Source organism: Bufo gargarizans, chromosome 1 (assembly GCF_014858855.1).
Source record: "Bufo gargarizans isolate SCDJY-AF-19 chromosome 1, ASM1485885v1, whole genome shotgun sequence".
In the NCBI taxonomy this organism is placed as follows: Eukaryota; Metazoa; Chordata; class Amphibia; order Anura; family Bufonidae; genus Bufo; species Bufo gargarizans.
The window spans coordinates 449,191,579-449,213,361 of record NC_058080.1 but is presented as its reverse complement, the minus strand read 5'-3'; the positions used below and the strand labels follow the sequence as shown (position 1 = coordinate 449,213,361).

The 21,783-nt window shown below is 40.0% G+C and overlaps 1 protein-coding gene across 21 annotated transcripts in view; it reads right to left on the bottom strand.

Moving 5' to 3' along the window:
- Positions 1 to 21,783, bottom strand: part of PTPRD (protein tyrosine phosphatase receptor type D) — a 368,228-nt gene that overhangs the window by 8,213 nt on the left and 338,232 nt on the right. For all 21 annotated transcript variants that reach the window (XM_044272365.1, XM_044272440.1, XM_044272372.1 and 18 more), the window contains 6 exons: positions 21,227 to 21,512; positions 20,642 to 20,820; positions 16,330 to 16,456; positions 14,281 to 14,406; positions 9,053 to 9,207; positions 6,332 to 6,467 (listed from right to left, as the gene is read on the bottom strand). In XM_044272365.1, the coding sequence (XP_044128300.1) occupies positions 6,332 to 6,467; positions 9,053 to 9,207; positions 14,281 to 14,406; positions 16,330 to 16,456; positions 20,642 to 20,820; positions 21,227 to 21,512 (1,009 nt within the window). The remainder of the gene's footprint in view (positions 1 to 6,331; positions 6,468 to 9,052; positions 9,208 to 14,280; positions 14,407 to 16,329; positions 16,457 to 20,641; positions 20,821 to 21,226; positions 21,513 to 21,783) is intronic.

The window sequence follows — 21,783 nt, the reverse complement described above, 5'->3', positions numbered from 1 at the left end:
TGGCTAAGAGGAAAAAATTGGACTATTCTAAAGTGGCCTTCTATGAGCCCTGACCTCAATCCTATTGAGCATCTTTGGAAGGAGCTGAAACATGCAGTCTGGAAAAGGCACCCTTCAAACCGGACACAACTGGAGCAGTTTGCTCATGAGGAGTGGGCCAAAATACCTGCTGAGAGGTGCAGATGTCTCATTGACAGTTACAGGAAGCGTTTGATTGCAGTGATTGCCTCAAAAGGTTGCGCAACAAAATATTAAGTTAGGGGTACCATCATTTTTGTCCATGCCTGTTTCATGAGTTTATTTTTTTACATAATTCTGTTGAAGCATGGTTGAAAAACAATGTCTGACTTTCATTGGTTAACATTTATAGAATTTTAATTTATTATTACTTTTGTCAGATTAAAGTTATTTCTGTGACCATTGTGACTTTTTCTTTCATTGACCAAAGGGTACCAACAATTTTGTCCACGTCTGTACATGCTTAATACGCTAAGACACAGGGTTGTTCACAACATTATCTGAGAGGCCCAAAAATTTCCAGATTATGGAAGAGTTCCAAATCAAAGACCCAGAGCCAGAATATGGATAGTAGCAGCACCATCAATCCGGCCAGAAGTATTGGTAGTAGTAGGCCACAGTTCTCCCTGCTCGCTTCGGAAAAGCTCAACATTATACAGGGTGGCCCACGAAGCAGTAGCCCATCTCCAATTTCTCCAAATTAAACTGCCTAATAGTAAATCTGTTTTAGTTGCCTATAGCAATTGATCAGAGCTTAGCTTTCAGTTCCTACAGGTCTCTAAAAAAATGAAAGCTAAGCTCTGACTGGTTGCTATGGGCAGATTTAGTATTAGGCAGTTTGATTTGGAGGTAGGATACATTTTTGTGGGAGGAGGAGAAAGAAGATGAGATAGTTTATTGGATGGCTCACTCCTCCATTCAGTCACAGCAGGATAACGTGGAGGTGACTTCAGAGTCTGCCCTGAGGAAGAGGTGGAAGAGGAGGCTGCAGATCGCAGGCATAGCCATGTTAGTGTAGTAGTGGCAGCGACAGTGGCAGGTGATGGTGGCAGCATTAAAGAGTGAAGGCTACCTCCTAAAAAACAGCCAGAGCCATGTCTACTTCAGGCTCTGGTGAAGCTGCTGACACTGTGAGTGGGTTAGGCCCAAAACATGCCAGAACTAAGCCCATCTCGTTTGCCTCTTCCTCTGCATGAGTATCTCCTGTCTGGCAGTGTTTCTCCATGCTGCCAAAACAAAAGCATTGTCTTGTGCAAGAGCAAAATAAAACATGGGCAGGCAAACACAAATGTAGGCAACACAGCCCTATTAAACCACATGAAGTGGTCTCATGGCCAAACAGATGTGGTAGCCAGCCACTGCGGAAGGAGTTCCCTCCTTCTCCCGGTCCAGCTTGCGGAAGCCAGGCTGCATTCATGAGCAGGAAAGAGTCTTTCACATTGTTATCATCACTTTCCGCTTCTCTCTCTCAGACTCCTCCTCCGCTCCATCGTTAATGGAATGTGTGGCCAGGAAATAACTCTACGCACCCAGCAATCTGACTGTGGGCAAGCTTAATTCCCACCTGGCGCAGTGGCTGGCGGTGCAATTGCTGCTGTACCATTTAGTCCAGTCTACTGCCTTTAGGGAGCTAATGGCGTGTGCTGCACCTCACTGGAAGATTCCTAGCCAGCATTGCTTTTCCCAAAAAGCCATCCCTGCCTTGTACTCTCATGTGGGGGACATCGTGGGCTCCTCCATGCGATTCTCACTATTTGGCAAGGTTCAAGCCACAGTGGACATCTGGAGCAGCTCTTACAGGCAAGGACAGTACATGTCTTTCATAGCCCAATGGGTCAATGTTTTTTCCGGCAGTGATAAGGCAGCACAATAGCAACGAGGCCAGGTATTTTTGAACTCACCCCCATGCTTGTGTCGGCCTGGCTCACACAACAGGCACTTACCCGCCTCCTCCTTCATGGACATGTTCCCATCCCCAATAGAAGCTGGGCACAGAGTCACTCAAACTTACCCTCAATCCTATGACATGTGTCAGGTGAAGCGCTGCCACGCTGCGCTGCAGCTGATCGGCCTGGGAGAGAGTAGCCACACAGGAGATCAGTTGCTCAAGTACATCAAGGAGCAAACATCCCACTGGCTGTCACTCTGCCAACTCCAACAGGGCAAGATGGTCAGCGACAATGGGAGCAACATCTAGGCTGCCCTGAACTAAGGCGAAATAAAACATGCTCCCTGCATGGTAAACATTATCAACCTAGTGGTGCAGCCCTTTCTAAATACGTACTCTGGCTTGCGCAAGGTGCTGGCAAGATCCAGGAGACTGCCCAAGCACTTCAGCCACTCTTGTGTGGTGAGGAATACACTCCTGGACCTGCAGCGACAGAATGGCATGCCACTACACTTCTTGATCCACAACGTGCTAACTTGCTGGAATTTGACATTGCATATGCCTTTTTTTTGGGTGGGGGGAGTGTTACATATCTTCAGGGCGCAGCATAAATGTAGGTGATTACTGCGTCAATATCAACATTTTCTCACAGTCCAGGCAAAACTGGAGCCTTCAATGCATCATGCCACTGCCGCTAATCCCTAAGGGTCAGTTCTATGTACTCTCTTTCCACATGGATAAAATTTTAACATTTTCTAGTGGCTGGGGGGGTTAAATTTTCTCACAGTGCAGGGAGGCTGAAAGCGATAAATAGACCTTTCTCCTGGTGCCCCATCTTTTCATTCTTGCTGTCTGCCTACCTACCTACCATCACGTTCTGTATGGCTGCTGCTATGGCCTGCATCATGCCACTAATGCCACTTGCCAACCATCAAGTTCCCTCCAGACAATTTATTTTAATATTTTTTTTTTAAATGTGTGTTTTACAATTCAGACAGCACTCCAGTTTTATATGATGCTTAATTGGTTTTTATTGGCCAGACATAGTGGTACACAAAGCAATGATGCCCTTTGTCAGGCTGATGTACAAAAATAGAAAAATAGGTACATGTAAGTGAAAGGGATTTTCATAATCTTACTTTTGATACATCACAGATTAGACACATATATTATACAAGCCTCATCTCTTATGGAAATACAGTACCTCGCATTAACATATCTTACACCCTCTGCCACACAATAGCTGCCTCCCTGACCAAAAGGCTATTTAACATCTCACATACATTGACAGGAACCTGTGATTTCCTATTTAACTTGTTAGCATGGAGAGAAAAACCTGTTCAATGTAAAATAACCCTTTCATGTATTGTATATAGCAGATGTCAGCATTGTTTAGCAAAGTTTCAACTGTATATTGACAAACACATGATTCCCAAACGCCTGCTGAATTCTAGGAGGATTGGTGCAATTGAATCTGGAAGGACACTATGTTCCCACCCCCAACAAGCCCTATAAACTATGTGCTGGGAGAATAAAGATTTCAGATATTGACAACCTATGTTGAGTCAGGGCTGTCTTATCTCTCTGATCAGAAGCAAAGGGGATATTCGTTGCACAGGGAAATATTCACGGGTGTGGAGGTCTGAAGCCTCATAATATAACCATCATAAACCTGCCGAGAAAAACCGCTAACAGTAAGTATACGACAATTAAAGGAACATGATTGACAAAAGTTTAAATGATTGGTAATAAAACACATATCAACGTAATGGATCATGTCATGGATCCATGGATTTCAACAATGAATTTCACCAGTAAGTATTTATCCGAACATTTCATTGGTACATGTTCATCCGCAAATCTCATCAGTACATCTCATCAGTACATCTCATCAGTACATCTCATCAGTACATCTCATCAGTACATCTCATCAGTACATCTCATCAGTACATCCCATCAGCAAATCTCATCAGTAAATCTCAACATTATTTATTTCACTTAGTACATAGTTGACAGAGTAAAGAGTGAGCAACAGGGGGCACTGTAGTGTTGAAGCATAATTTAGAAAACAATAGTTTTAAATTATGCTTCAGCACTACAGTGCCCCCTGTTGCTCACTCTTTACTCTGTCAACTATGTACTATGTGATATAAGTACTGTTGAGATGTACTGATGAGATTTACTGAATAGAATTACTGATGCAATTTATTGATAAAATGTATTGATGAAATTTACGGATGAACATGTACCGATGACATTTTCGGATAAATACTTACCGGTGAAATTCATTGATGAAATCCATGGATCCATGACATGATCCATTACGTTGATATGTATTTTATTATCAATCATGTAAACTTTTGTCAATCGTGTTCCTTTAATCGTCGTATACTTACATGTACCTATTTTTGTACATCAGCCTGACGAAGGGCATCCTATGTGCCCGAAACGTTGCTTTGTGTACCACCATGTCCGGCCAATAAAAACCAATTAAGCATCATATAAAACTGGAGTGCTGTCTGAATTGTTTGACACAAATTGAGTTCCAGGAGGTGGAGCCAGGAACAAACCCCTGACGAGCACCCACACCAGCCAGAATAGACAGAGTGCTGTAATCAACTAGGATTATTATACTGTGTGTGTGTTTAAACATCATCTGTCCCCGATCAGGGGCAATTTTTGAAAGCTTTGAAATATGAAAATGTATGAGACACGTTCAGGCGCAGTGTCTTTTTAAACACAGTGTATGTTAACACCGACAACATTTAATATTGCTGTCATTGCATGCCAGGGCTAGGGGAAAAAAATCATAAAAGATAAAAAAAAACTGATAAGAAGTCTTCCTAAAAATTATGAGTCCTAGGAGGCTAGAGGGAGTTATATACCAACTTTCAGGGCAATTGGAACAACTTTAAAAAAAATTGGGGGAACCGGACCCGAAACACCAAAACAAATCTTGACTGGTTTGCTAATCTCTACTTTGAGACAAAATTTAGTGTCATAAATCGAGCAAGTCAAAAAAAGTGGCAGTTAACTGAAAATTTTAGACAGCTTTTAGGCGCAGACACATTAGTAAATCTGGGCAAATGTGGATTCTCAGACCAGAGATGTAGATAATAATGAACTATCGTGAAGCTAAAGTGAAATATTGTTACTCTTAATGTTTTTATACTTATATTACTTTCTGTATCAATTTATATGGCAAATAAATATTTAGAATTCTGGAAAAACACGGTTGGCAGAATGCATTTGAAAAGACCGGCTTTTGTACGTCCATTGAAAATAACCAAAATTTCCCTCATTATGAGACTTATATTAAAAACTCAATCGATCCTGGAAACATGTTGGGATTGCAATAGAATATAGTTTCTGTGATGCATACAAGAGATGCTGCAATTCTGGAATTACCACTGCACCATAGATGTAAATAGTCACAGTTGTACACACCATAAAGTATCAAAATGGTGTTTTAGAATGAGTAATTAGCTGTATACCACATTACTGGAAATGTCAGCAGTTATTGTAAATTTGTATTTATATCTTAAGCATATAAGACGCTCCCTGGTTCAAGGCACAGTAGTTACAATCAAATCAAATGTTATGTTGTACTTTGAAATATTGTCAGTGATGTTACCTAGTGTGGGGATTCGCTCTGGCAGTTGAGATAAGTGGGTGCAGTACAGAGGCAAAGTACGAGTTCGTAATTCAAATGTCCGTGTTTATTCACACATAAGGTCAAACAAAAAACACTCTTTGCAGGGTTAGTGCTTGTTCACACCGAGTAGAAAGCTCATGCATAACAAAAACGTCACCTTGTCAGTGGTTCTGCCTCCAGCAGTCTAAATGCAGGCTTTAGGTGGCCTGCTCTCCCAACACATGGGTCTCAGCTTTTCAGCCCAGCACAGGGCTCAGATCATAACACACAGGGCGTTCCCTGCTGCTGAGCCCAGCTGTCTTATTATGGATAGCCAGGTGCTGTCAAAATCTGGCCTGGAACGTGGGGAGAAGTCACCCAACCAGCACTTTGACTACTCCCAATAAGAGCCAACCCGGATCAGCTATTTACAGCCATACTAAATAGCAAAAGTGTCAATCAGCATTAGCTGCCGCTGACACATAGAAATACCAGCTCTTACGTCACTGAGGCCAGGAACCTCGGAAACACATACCTACCATCAATGACGACCCCTTGTACCTCCTTACACTAGAAACAACATTATTGCATCAACATACCCTTATTACCAATGGAACAGCTAATGATTTCCTTTGATTATTTGGTAATGATGCTTTTACTATTCTATACACTGCTGCATTAAGATAACACCTCTACTAGAACTATTCTTAGAATTGGACACTTTCAGAAAAAAGACTTCATGAGGACAATTATTGGTGACTACTGGACACCTTGTTAATAATTCTACTTACCTCTGTCTGTACCATTGCAGGTCGTTGTGTTCTCAACATTTTGACAGTCTGGAAGATATCTACAACACCCTCATATCTCATTCTTTCCAAAACAATACTTAATGTAATGAATACTCCAGTTCTTCCAACACCAGCACTGTTATAAAAAGAGAAGGATGATAATAGGAGGTTAGATGACTTCCAGCCTCTTGCATGGTTTTATTAACCGGACAAGTGCAATTTCCGTATTCAGGACCAGGAACCGTTTAGGAATATTTCACATGTGTAGGTTTAGCGTCTGCAACTTTTTTACTTGTTGGGCTAGCAATGTATTTTCATAAATAATGCAAACCTTCATACACATAATGTATCTTTATTTACAATTGTCATGCTTATAGTTTCAAAAAGTAGCAAGAAATATGCTTTCTTAAATTTTTCACCATTTTCATTTTGTTTCTGTTAATAATATAGTGTAACCCTAAAAATATTTTTTTTTTTTTGTTCATCATTATCTACTCTAAACTTTGATATTTCACATGTTTGATTTTAGGTAAGTATACCTCAGCTCATGGTCAGGAATGGTTATTTGTGGCGGTTTATTTTTTTCTGTATTTTTTATTAAATTGTATTTTTTATTTTTATACTTTGTCCCTCCAAGGTCAGATAAAACCATTGGGAGGCTTAATTATTGTATTCATACTACAGTACACTATACTTTGCCACTATAACTGCCTCCACACAGTTGCCCCATTTACATGGGAAATCTGATCAGCTGCAATGATAGCTGTCACCATTAGGGGCTGTCTTGAGCCTATTTAGACATAGTTGTAACCCTCCTGCTAAATGCATCCCTACATTCATGCAACGAGTCACACGATTATGGAGACTAATAGAGGCAGCGGCACTGCTGCTGTCTCTATTTGCAAAGTGCTCATTGGGCACTGTGTATATGAGAATAGAAAAGATACAAGTAGTAAAAACAACTTCTGTGTTCTTTCGAGGGTCCACAACAGTCTTTGACAGTGGGGGACTCAACATATTTGGCTACCTGATCGCTATAGAAAGCCTGGACCATAAATAAGCTATGATATAAGCTTTAGGGACTGTCATTTCCCAGGCCAGTCCTCAACCAGTTAAATATCAGTTCCCATGTCCATATCTTTGCTGATAGCAAATCAGTGAGGGAAAAGTAAAAACTAGTTTTGTTTCATGGAGTGTTCTTTATGCTGGTTAGGGTCAATCTCATCATTAGCTCACAGCTTACCAAACAATTTCTTCAAAAGGTGAAGAAAACGGTGTAGTCTGGTACCCCTAATGTGCAAACTGCATGCTATCAATTTAATCCACGCATATTAATGATGCACCTGTTACTTGCAGGAATATCCAGCAATTACTATGTTGATAGATTTAAAAGAAAAGCTTTAAAAAAACCTTTATCGGAGTAATATTGTCTTCACATCATACAGGTATTCATGTATGAGTTGTTTGCAACCACATCTGGGTTTCTATCATCTATGTATGAATTGGCCATAATCTGTCTGATGGGTGGGGGGCATGTGTCCCTTTCTCCGTTGCTTTACTACTACCTGTTTCATCCACTTGTAACTTCATGCAATGAGTGATGTTTAACAAAGCATGTAACTCTTTTAAACTTTGATTACTGGTTAATGATAATTTTTTGAATAATTTTGTATAGATGTAACATTCGAATATAAGTAAGAACAAGTTATGCTCAAAATGCGTAAGCTTTTATCCTTATGGTTTTGCTTAGCTAAATGTGAGCTAACAAAATGGCTATACATGAATATCTATCTATAAGAGCTGTTGAGATGCTGTTTTTACTTTGGAAGCCAAAATTCTGGATTGCAGGGCTTTATAAATCACTCCATAGTATAAAAGTGAAGTGTAAAATATTGCCTACCGGATTTTTTGACTAATGGGATGGGTTAATATGGAAAGTTTCCAAATCACACAGTGATAATGAAACATTTAGATGCAAGTCTGAAGATCTATGGTGGCTTTCATAATCTCATTAAAGGGGTTGCCCATCCACAGGACATAAAATAACATAATACTCACCACTCCTCTGTTGCTCCAGTGCTAAGACTTCTCTGGTCCTTTTCTTTCTGCTCCAGTGATAATGTGTCGACACAACCTGTGACCGCCGCCGCTAATCAATGGCTGCAGCAGTGACTTGTCAACCAGACTGAGGTCACCATTGTGGCCAGTGATGGCTACAGTGGTCACATGTTGTGTCAACATGCCATCGCTGGAGGAGAAAGAGCAGGGACCAGGGAAGCATCACCACTGAAGAGACAGAGAAGTGGTACGATAAGTATTACTCTATTTGTTATTTTATACCATTGTGACATGTTAAAAAAAAAAAGGCAAATGGATACTATGGATAATAACACAAATCATTGAATTTGGCTGGTTAAAAAAGCTGATTCTCTGGCAAATGGACATATAAACACATGCTATTTCTATAATATGAAATGTCATTTTATGAAAGTACAATTCTATTTTGGGTTCCTATTTAATTATACTAATGTACAAAGGGTCCTTTCATTAAATACATAAATATATGACGATTAGCTCTTGACTGTCAATTGACTCTTCACTTCTATGTCACAAATGAATGAAGATGCATTGATGGATTGTGAGTACCTTCTGCAGAATATTATGTTATTTTTTTTGAGTGAAATGTACATTAAACTTATTGGGTGAAAATTGGAGATTTACCTGCAGTGGACAGATATCGGGCCATCCTGTCCAAATTGTTCTTTTGTTTTATGTACTTGTCCTATGAAGTCAATGAATCCTTCTCCAGACTTTGGCACCCCTTGTTCTGGCCAGTCAGTAAATTGAAACTGTCTGACTGTTCGTGATTGGCCATCCTGCAATAAAACGTAGTAAAGCATGGTAAATTAAATGCAAGTCAATATCTGAAAATACACAACAAATTGAACTGTTCACCACAGTCAGCCAAAATTAATCCATTGTCCTATCACTATATACTGTACCACAATATGTGCTCTATATAAACATCTCCTATTTGTATTTATTTGTCATCATTCATTTATATTTCACATATTACTATAGTTTTTCAGCCTATAAGACTTAACGGACCATAAGACACACCCAAAATTTGAAGCATAAAAGTAGAAAATAAAATTTTACTGTTTATATACTATGGGTGATATACAGTTAATATGGTACAGACACAGTACAAAAGCCAATGCTTTATAACATTGGCAGCCACAGTGCCTCATAACTGTAATTAGCAGCCAAAATGTCCCTTGACTATGCCAGTCACAATAACTCGTCACATTATCAGCCATAATGCCCCCTGACTGTGCCAGCCACAGTGTCTCATTACATTGCCAGCAACAGTGCCCCCTGACTATGCCAGCCACAATGCGCCATCACATTGCCAGCTATAGTGCTCCCTGACTTTTGCTACTTTCACACCAGTGTTTTTGCTTGATCTTTAATGCATGGATCAGCAAAAATGCTTCGGTCATAATAATACAAACGTCCGCATCCGTTCTGAGCGGATCCGGTTGTATTATCTCTAAAATAGCCAAGACGGATCCGTCTCAATAGCACTGGTACGTTTTCTTTTATGTCTGAGAAAACCACCATTGACTTACATTGTGTGTCATAACAGATCCGTCTTGCTCCGCACCATATCGCAGACAGAAAAACACTGCTTGCAAACGGGGACGCAACCAAATGGAATGGAGTGCATTTTGGAGCACTCCGTTTCATTCAGTTCAGTTTTGTCCCGATTGACAATGAATGGGGCCAAAAGGAAGCGTTTTCCCCCAGTGAGATCCTATGATGGATCTCACTAGTGGAAAGGGAAAACGCAGATGTGAAAGTAGCATATGTCAGCCACACATATGAAAAATATGCAAATAAATGTATGTATACGGTACTCTAAAACTATCTTTCAGAATCATCAGATTTTTTACCCCAAAAAATCTAAATTGTTGTAATCCACAATACTTAAGTTGAATCCTTGTATCAATGTCAAGAACACATGCACTAATACACAGAAAATGGGGATTTCAATGTACTGGAAAATCTTATCATACTGTAGGGTCGGTTAAGGTTTTAGGTAGAAAAATGGATATCATGTAGCTTACAGTGTACAAATTGGATGCTAGGTTAGATCCCACTGCTATGAAGTAAATGTTGCTGGCAAAAAAATTGAATGAGCAAGTTACTCAGTATGATAAATCTGAAATTCCTGGCCAATGAGGAAAATCTGGACCCTGCTTGTTAACAGAGCACCTCATACATCAGCCAGAAAAACAGAACGCCTCTTATGGGAATGGAGCATGACACGGGCAAAGTCAAAATCAGAATTATAGTGTGTAAGGCTGTATTTTGACTCAATTGTCTGTGGCAAAATTGAAGTCATACAGTGTTCATGCTAGACATTCCCACATATTCGATAATTCCCAGACATCCTGCACAGCAGCACATTCAAGAGAATTTATTCCCCTACTGCATGCTTTCGACAGGTGAAATAAAGGTTTAATATAATTTGAATCAACCCTATGAAAAGGCATTCGCTCCTGTCCCCTCCTTGTGTTGTCTTAAAGGGTTTCTACCACTTCGGTGTCACATATTTAGCTGTCAGACACTAGCGATCCGCTAGTGTCTGCTCTGCCCAACCATCCTAATATAATTGCTTTTGGGCCGGTGGTTTGGCTAAAAAAAGAACTTTTATTAATATGCTAATGAGCCTCTAGGTGCTATGGGGGCGTCATTAGCACCTAGAGGCTCCGTCTACCTTCAGAAACTGCCGCCGCCCAGCGCGTCCCTCCAGCCCGCCCATCTCCTCCTGAATGCGATCCTCCTTGTGAGCGCCTGTATTCGGCGCATGCGCAGTGAATGTCTGACGGCTTCCCTGCTCAGACATCTCCACTGCGCCTGTTCCTCGGAGCACTATGGCGTCATCGCGCAGGCGCAGTGGAGATGTCTGAGCAAGGAAGCGGTCAGACATTCACTGCGCATGCGCAGAATACATACGCTCACAAGGAGGATCGCATTCAGGAGGAGATGGGCGGGCTGGAGGGACGCGCTGGGCGGCGGCAGTTTCTGAAGGTAGACGGAGCCTCTAGGTGCTAATGACGCCCCCATAGCACCTAGAGGCTCATTAGCATATTAATAAAAGTTCTTTTTTTAGCAAAACGGCTGCCCCAAAAGCAATTATATTAGGATGGTTGGGCAGAGCAGACACTAGCGGATCGCTAGTGTCTGACAGCTAAATATGTGACACCGAAGTGGTAGAAACCCTTTAATGTCCTACCGAGTGTTCGAAACCAGGTGGCTGCTCCTCTCTCCAGGGATTATTATATCTCTGTCTAGACATGGATTTGGGAAAGCTTAAAAAGGTTGTCCGAGTTATATAAAAACGTAGGCAACCCCTGTAAATGGCCTAACATAACAAATGAATGAATGAATATTCACCTGTTTTCTCTGTTGTTTCTTCAAATGTTGAGCTCTTGTGCTCCTGCTGCTGACGTCATCTTCTTTGCTGCAGTGGTGAAGTTCCGTGCACAAGTAACCACTGCTGCTGAGGCCAGTGGTTGGTTGGGGCAGTGACCTGTGTGCACAAAACCTCACTGCTGCAGCCAGAAAAACAAACAGCAACAATGACCTGACAGCAGCGCATGAAGAAGCAGAGGAGGTGAGTATCCCTTTGTTATTTTATGACATTTACCAGGGTTGCCTGAGTGTTTATATAACTTGGACAACCCTTCAAACTTTTTGTTTGCCCTTGCATTTATATATGAGTTTTTATTTAAAGATTCTGTTGTATAGGTTCTGCACAGACAGAGATTCAGTTTGTTTGCTACAGGTATCAAATGTAGTCACCTCTGCCCGAAGAGCGGCAACAAATAAAGCTAATGCAAAAAAAATATGAATACCTTTAGGAGGTGTTGTGACCAGAGAAGAGACTGGAAGGTATTACAGTGGATAAGAATTCATTACTGGGTAGTGCTGATTAGGAAGCCCTTTATTCTTCAATCTCACACAAATTTGGATTACATGCGGTTGATTACTACCTTAGTATGGAGGGCCAAAAATACCTAGCACATAATTTATTCGTCCTACGTCTTCTGCAATTTCTACTCACGCATAATTTTTTTCTCTTCAGGTGATAAGGTGTACAACTAGCTCAGGGACACTGCAATTGGTTTATGCCAATTTGCTCCTGGTCTGGTGGGAAGCCACCATCGGGGAGGTGTTGTCTATTGTTACCGAGCGCATCATGTTAAGGGCTAGGTACATAGACAACATTTTCATCATCCGGAATGACACCAAACAAACATTCGCTACATTTGTCAGTGGGCTCAATAACAATACTATTGGCCTCTGGTTTAATCATGAATTTGATGAACATGCCCTCCATTTTTTGGATGTCTATAAAATGGCATTGGATGAACAGGTCAGCACTATCTACCGTAAGCCCACGGCCACAAACTCGGTACTCCATTGGCAGAGTAGCTATCCACTATCCCTTAGAAAAGGGATACTGCGGGGACAGTATTTACAACTTCTTTGAAACAGTTTGGAAAAAAGGTAATTCACCACAGAAGTGAAAAAGCTTTGGAGACAGTGGTTACCGAGACTACACTCTGAAATCCGTATTCCAATCTGCCCTAGGGAGAAACTGAACTGAGCTACTGATACCCAAAACTAGAGACTCAGAAGATTAAAAAATCTGCTTCATCAGCACATATGATGGAGCATCAAGTCAGGCCACGGAAATCATCAAAAAGCATTGGCCAATTCTTTTGATGGACCCTGACATTAAGTTATTGAGGAGTACCCACAAATCGCTTTCAGAAAGGGAAGTAGCTTGAAGGATATGCTTGTACAGAGCCACTACACCCCCACCCCACCCAAGGGTACATGGCTAGACTGGTATATCAACGGCTTTTACAGGTGTATTGGCTATGTAGCATGCAAAGTCAAGCAAAGTGGCAAATCTTTTCAAAGCCTCTAACCTCGGACGGACGTTTGAAATCAGAAGTTCTACCAATTGCTGCACATGTGGTGTCATCTATAAAATAACATGTGAATGCAACAGCGAAACAAAACGGGAGCTTCGCAGGAGGATAGGCAAGAACATGGGAGATATTGAAAATAAAAGGGACACAGCGGTGTCCAGACATATGCACAAGCCCCCCTTTTTTTACTGTCAGATTGCACTGTTCTTCACTGCCGGAGAAGGTGAATAAACATTTCACTTTCCCTTCCAACCTAAAATCATTCTGCCATGCAATCATGCAATTTATCCCCAGGTCCCTTAAAGGGGTGAGTGATTCAAGAACAGCAACACAAATTACACCAATCAGTGCAATGTTCTTCTGTATCTTTATTTGGACCTATCAAGAAAACAATAGATGTGTCATATTATTATCCCAATTCTAAACCTACTATTATGTGGATTACCTTTCAGATAACATCTTCCCCTCACAGCAGAAGCAAACTGACAATGGATTATCTATGTTGAATGCTACAAAAGGACAGGATTTTGCATTTAATTTTGATTGGCATACTACTGAAGAACAGGAAAAGCTAAAATACCCCTTTCTGATTAAAGTATCCCTTTAAAGGGGTGGGGAAGGGGATTTTTTTTCCCAGTCACTACTCTTCACTGCATTACTCTTCATTGAACTGGTGCTAAGCTGCAATACTAGACACAGCCATGCACAAGCCTAAAATAGTGACCCTCTTTTCTAATATTATACAACCCCTTTTAATATATGACTCTTCTGGTGAGCAGATACAAGCTCATGGAAAATGAAATTTGCTATTTCAATAAAAATATGTGCCAACTCCCTGTTGTAATTGATATACATTGTATAAATAAAATGGGTTCCTAGTTATAATAATAGTGTAAATAAACAGTATGCATCTTATAAAATATTTTAAAGGTATCTTACCCGAGCATCTGTTACTTTAAATTCCCGTAGAATATACTGTGGCATGTTATATTCTGCCATTGGATCCACTACAAAGTATTGATATCTGGCAGAACGTTCGGCAGGCCAGTACTGATGACATTTTTCCTGTTATAAAAAAAAGTTAAAACCTGTAAAATCAAACACTGAAAAGCCCAATAATCCGACACTTTTTTTCATCTTAAAGACTGAACCAATAACAGCATGTGTTAGTGTGGCCACAACAACCTATTCAGCTGTAGCAAGGTTTCCATGATTTTTTGTTATGACCCCATTAATGTATTGGTGTATTTTATTGAAAATACTATCTGTATAGGAATTATAAGATTATAATGACTCTGCTACAAAGTGATCTAATGGGTAGTAGGACAAATATTAAAGAAGTACAAAATGTAAACCTGTTCTAGTTATTCTTCATAAATTAGCCCAAATCCCAATCACATTTAGGGATAGCACAACACAGACATGGTGCAAATTAGGTCTAATTTCTATTAGTTAATAAAAGCTAAAGCCAGTCATACAAATGTGTAGTTTCAACAGAAAATGGCAAAAAAAAATCCAACCAAACAGATGACAGTTTTCTGTTGGACAGTAGTCTGCCATTGCCCTTCTTGAATGACTGCCTGAAAATAATTTCCAATAGATAGTAGAAAGAAATTGTAAATATCAGCCATTTCAAATGACTTTTATATGCATCCCTAACGTAATCAATATGAGAAAAAGAAAAAAAGGGTTGGTGGAGCGCCTATGGTCAAGAATCGGTGAGGGAGTGGCACCGGGAGTGTGATGCTCCTGAAGAAGGGGTTTTTTATTGCCCCAAAACACGTTGAACTATTTGAAATAAACAAGTTACTTTGTACCTTGGAAGTCCGTTGTGTCATCCATTCACAGGACGACAAAAGAACCACCTACTTACAGGCGATCTCGGCGGGGGAGGGTCTGGTGTCAAGTGTCATGTGCTTATCTTGCACCATCCTCCCTGGTGACATAAGTACTAAACAAGATTGTTTGTACTTCTTTTTATCGATAATTCTGGATATCGTTCTAGACTGATTTTAAGGTCATAACCTCATGTCCTCTTTTTTACATATCTATATACTGCTCCAACTCACCCTACCCTCTGGATTTATGATTCTAATATTCCCCCATGGTATTCAGGGGCATTCACTAAAGTTACATAGAGGTGTTCACCATCTCCCCCCCACCCCCTTTTTTTTCTTGGTGCCACTTCCTCACTGATTCTTGGCCATAGGCGCTCCACCAACCCTTCTTCTCTTTTTCTCATATTGATTACTCTTTGCAGCCTGCTAGCCAGGCTGGCTTGGACCTGTGGTCCAACTTAGTGTGAGCAGCCTCATTTACCTCTTCTTTTCCTGACAATTTGGGTATCCCATGGCGCCTCCCTCTCCCACTTCTCCTCCTCTTTCCTAATCCACCTCCCCACCCCCCTATTCTGTGGTATTCCATACCACCCCTGTTTTCCCCTCCGGTACCCTTATTTACGCTCCTTTTTTTCTACTATTTTTTCATCCCTAACGTAAGCAGGAGCGGACTGGAAATTTAAAATGGCCCTGGAAAAAAAATGAAAACTAAAACTAAAAGTGGCCTCGATTTGTAGTTTGGTCCAAATTGATGGAAGACAGGGCCATCAATACCATACTGTGGCACTTTATACAATCCCAACAGAGCCAAAAACTACAGTCCATCACAAAATACTGCAGCTAGCTGCACAAAATATATCGCCAAAAAAATCCACTGGTCGGCCATGAGGAGGGCCCAAGTGGCCCCCAGGGCACCAGACCACCGGGAAATTTTCCTGTAAGGTCTATGGCCAATCCGCCCCTGAACATAAGACATAGAATTTATTTTATTTAGAGATGAACATTTTTCATATGGGTCTTCTACTTCCATTGCTTACATGTTCAACAGTTGTTTAGACCCCTGTAAATGGTTTTTATAATACCACATATATCATAACATTCATCCAGCAATGGTAGACATGACTATTTGACAACAAAACTAGATACTTACTCTGCCCATTTCTCTAAGTTTTGTTAGCATAACCACAATTGTTGAGTTATGTTCCCATAGCATTCTCCAGAAGTCTTCTGTTGTCTCAGCCAAGGGACCTTGAGTTGCTATATAGGCTTTTTGCTGTCTGTTTAATAGAAGAAAGAAAAAAATATATAAATTACATACATGTATTTAATATTTGATGCCAAAACTTATCGTCTAGTAACTACTGACTGTACATAACATAGCTCCAGACAAAGACTTGAACATTTAATGGATAAAGTATATAAGAACTGAGAAACCAATTTCACATGGTTGTAATGTGGATGCATTTAAGGGTCTCTAACATCCCCCCCCCCCCCCATGGACCTTATGAAGCAAATACGACCACAGGTTCTGTAGAGAACTTAGTTCAGTAGAAGGAAGGTAGGATTGGAAAATGCAAATCTGCTTTGCAGGATCATGCGGGACAAATGGCCCTACTCCAATATACACATAGGCATCGAAAAATTCTTACATAAAAAAATAATAACATAGTAGGATAATGTCTTCAGCAGAAAAATTGTTAGAAAATTTCACCATCATAGAAACTAGAAGGTGTTTCTGTGGTAATATCTGTGTATATTTAATGTATTTACATTCAGGCTCAATTGAAATTATTGCTACTAGACCTTCGCTCATCGAATGCATATACTTATTCCTTATGTGGTCTTTAGTGGTCTTCTGTTACAAATTTGATAAACAGGAATCTCATGTTTACTTCTTTGGTATTAGCAGTTAAAACTTAAATCTTGGGCACGTTTCCTGAGTGGAAACTGCATGTTAAGATGCTAAATATGAGACTAAAGCTTTTGTGTTTGCATTGATTAAGACAATCTTTCTGCATCTTTCTGTTAGGGGGTTGTCCCATGAAAAAGATTCAGCAGTAAAAAAAAAAAAAAATTGTATAACAACTGAGTTATTCATTAAAATGGATCCATTTAGCACCTACTGCTGTTTGATTGTTTTTTCCTATTTCTCTGTCCACCTTGCTGAGGACGCACATGCTCAGTTCCATTCTTCAACTGTCTACTGAGCTGTGATAGGGAGAGAGCTGCAGCAGAAAGAACACGCTCCCTGAGATACAGCAGAGGTACAGGGCTGGTTCTAGATTTGTTAGAAAGAGATTGTCGTGTACTATATGATCTCTGATTTACATTTTTTTTTTTTTTACATTAGTCATGGGATAACCCCTTTTAAGCTTCATGAGGAATGGGAAGATGTGTTATTATCTGTATTGCATATCTCTGAACTAGGGAAGCTATCAAAAGAGTTGTCCGAAATTAGGGAAAAAAAGCATGCTTTCTTTTCCAGAAACTGGAGCTGCACCCTTGTTAGTGACTGCATGTTATTATAATTCTGACCAATTTTAAGTACATGCAGTGAACTGCTAAACCACACACAGTCCATTGACAAAGAGTTGTGTTGTTTGGGGGCATCTTTTTTTTCTAACCACCGTTTAGTGCTTTGAGCCAGAAGAAGATACAATGGTGTGCACGCATCAGTGAAGAGTGATTCACTAAAACTGCCAGGTGCCCCATGCCTTATTCAGATACATAATGCACATTGCAAAGGCAGCCGTGATATGTCAATATTTCACTTATATACTGCATAATAAAGGTCAAAGTCAAAAGTATGTGTATGGAACTTAGACCTTGGCTTGGTGGTTGCCTTGGTGGGATGTTATACTGCACGACTGCTAAAATTCATAATAAGTAGGTAATTCAAGATGATGGGAATGTTGCCATTTTGGAAACGTTAACACAAAATTTGAACAAAAAAGCCAAGCAAGATTTATTGGCATGTGCACATATAAAATTGTTTCCATTTATTACATTGTTAAAACAATGATTTAAATGAATGTGCTCATTATCCTTTACTTGCTGCAAAGTTCCATTCAGTTTTACTCCATCTGAAATAAAACACTTAATAAACCACTTAGTTGAGAAATGTCAGTGGATTAATGACTGTTACTACATCAATCATATTAAGGAAGTCTGGAACTAACAAATTATGATATTACTCTATAAAATGTGTGATATTTTTAACTGTAGGTATAGTTAAAGCATTATCTTGCATAGTCTTTGAATTCAACTGTATGTTTGCCAACAGACAACCTAACTTGTGACCTAAAAAGCTGGTCTTTTGTATACAGGTACCAAAAAAAAAATATTATCACAAATATGGGAATTTATTATGAGGGTAACATCTGAAGTCAGTTTTTCTTGAGTCTGTCTTGGTGAATTTTGCACCAAATGTATCTAATGTTGCACGCTGTTTGTTAAATTTGGGGGTCTGAGTGCTGACCCACACCGATCTCTAGAACGAGGAGAGAGAAGAAGAGCACTTGTTCCTCCCTGCATGAGACAGGCTTCATAAAAGTCTATATTCCGTCCTCAGCAAGAAGCAAGAAAAGGGAATGCGATATAGGCACATTTCTCTCCCCTCATTCTAGAGATCTGTGAGGGTCTCAATGCTCAGACCCCCATTGACCTAAACTTTTGACCTAAACTTATGTGTCTATGACATATCAAAGGTTTTTTGAAAAGTTAATGACCCTTTAAAAAAGGTCTAAATGTTACAGAAAGTGGATAATAAAAGCTACATGGAAGATATATGCAAAATAGACTACAATGAACAATACACCCAAATTTAAATATTTAGAAGTAATGCAAGACAATGACATTTTGGAAGTCCTCTGAAAACAAACCAAAACGTCTACATGAATCTCTAAAAATTCTGTTAAGTAACTTAAAGGGGTTATCCAGAAAATGATCTATCTTCAGGATAGCAGAAAAGTATGTTTGAAGACAGCACCAACATCCCACTTTATAGAAGCGATGCAGGGTCACCAGAGGTAAGGTCCTTCCCGGTCCAAACTGTAGGAAATAAAGCAATTGTGACCAGCGTCTTCTCTTTTTGCAAGTTTATTTAGATCAACACATCAGACAAGGCAATGTTTTGGCTCATGCCAAGACTTGAGAATGGCTTGGCCTAAGCCAAAACGTTGCCTTGTCTGATGTGTTGATCAAAATAAACTTGCAAAGCTTTATTGCCTAAGCTCAGGATAGGTCATCAATATAACATCAGTGGGGGTCAGGGTCCCAGCACCCCTGCTGATCAGCTGTTTCAGGGAACTCCCGGAAGCTTACCAAGAACAGTGCCGTACATTGTATAGTGTCTGTGCTTGGTATTGCAGCTCAGCCCCGTTGACTTAAATGGGGCTGAGATGCAACTAGACCATGTGATTAATGTACGATGATGTCACATGGCCTAAGACCCCTTCAATCTGTTATTGATGACCTATCCTGAGGATAGGTCAGCAATATAAATTCCCGGATAACCCATTATTTACGAGTTTGGACCTGATATTAGAAGTCCAATTGGATATAAAAAATAAAATAAAAACATTCACAAATGCACTGGTAAGGAGGTTGGTGTTTATGTTTCTCTGATTCAATGATACTTGGTTCCAGTTTTACCACCATAGTCGTAAAATGAAGCCAAGTGAAAACCAATGGCTTCTCTGTAAAATGTATTAACATTCCTTTAAATATGGCTATTTTTTACTAATATAGATTTTTTTTATTAGTACGAATTTGAAGAATTTATTTTAAGAAAGGATATTGTTTACAAAAGTATTTCCATTTGCACAGACAATGACAGCCCAAATGATTGTTCATACTAACAACTGTTCACAATCATTGGCCAGTGTAAACATGGACAATGAATGATAATTTACTTGTCTGCCGTTGATTGCATCTTATGCAGAAACAAAAATAATCATTAGTTAGAAGCAGCCTGTCATTTTACAGCACTAGATAGTACTGAGGAAAGCAGTTAAGGTCTACTGGTGGTGATGTTCATACTAGCTGTAGAAGCCAGAAATACAGCTTGTAATATGCATTGTGCCATGACGGCAAATGTCTTCTGGGTGGTTACTTCATGTGCAGTGCCCTAGGCTCTATGCACTTACGCTCTCCATCCCCTTCCCTCTACCTTTTAGTGACAGCACTAGTATCCATCTAGGAGACCCGTAGATCAGTCACTCAGAGCAAAGGGGAGGGGGTAAGGAGCATTCAATGCATCGTACATGAAGGGACCACCCATAGCGCACTTGCATCCGTGGCACATGGCATATTAAAACCAATATTTCCGACGTATACAGCCACAATCGCCTATCCAATGCTGTCAGCAGTTCTGCGGGAACTGTAAACTGCTGACAGACTTCCTTTAAGGCTATTGATCACATTGAATGTTGCACAGTTGAGCTGACTACGACCACGCTTACCTATATCCATCAATAAAACTTGCGTTGATATAGTCAGAGCCCTCTACACCACGGATGGGCTGTAGACATACCCTTGTGGACTCATATGGCATAATATTAACAAGGCGGTTTTTAAATTTATTACATGGAAGATTGGCACTGATAAACCGTGATGTGTGAGCCTTCGAGCTTGCGAGGCGCTGTAAAAAAAAACAAAAAACCTTTTAGCAACCTTTACATGGCATACATGAAAAAAAACCTGATTTTTTTCTATATGATCTAAAATGATATTAACAAAGTTCAGTACAGATAATGCATGAAATTAGATATTTAAAGCTGTATCTCAGCCACAAACCTTAATCACCTATTCACTGGATAGGTAATAAATGTTAGATCGGTGGGCTCAGACAGCTAAGAGCTTCACTGATCGCTAGGCATTTATGCTGCCACTCCATTCATTCTATGGGAGTGACTGAAACAACCAAGCATGGTCTTCTCAAAATCTGCCCACCTTTGAGCCAAAATCTATTCACCTTCTAGCCAAAATATGCATATTAGGTGCATTTAAAATAAACTGAACCCACATATTAACATGTCAATTTGTACCTTAAATTCTAACTCCATCCCTGTGACATTCTCTCCAGGCTCGATCTGTGTCAGCTTTTGAATATAAGCATACAGGTTTCTAGCTGGCACTTCGGTATTTCCACATGTCACTGCCTCCAGCAGAGCATCATGGATAAAGATATACTGGTCCTCTGTTTGAACCATGTAATTCCTCTGCGCTCTCATTAACGTCACATGACCATAAATATCTACAGTCTTTTCATGCCGTATCCTCTCCAGCATGGCATCTATTACAATGAAGCAGCCCGTTCTGCCCACTCCAGCACTAGAAGACAAAAAACAATCAATTTACCACGTCTTTCATGGTCAACACTAAGGTAGAATGTGAAGATTTTTGCGCAAACAGACCAAATATTTTTGTAAAAGAAATATAATTGTAGAAAGAATAGTAGTGACATTTATTATGAAAGTTATTATGGAAGACATGAGAAGAACTGGTTAAGAAAGAAGCATTATTAACACCAAATCAATGTTTTATGGAGACCTGTACGGAGCCCATTTTTCCGCTGACTGATGACGTCTGACTGCTTCAACTC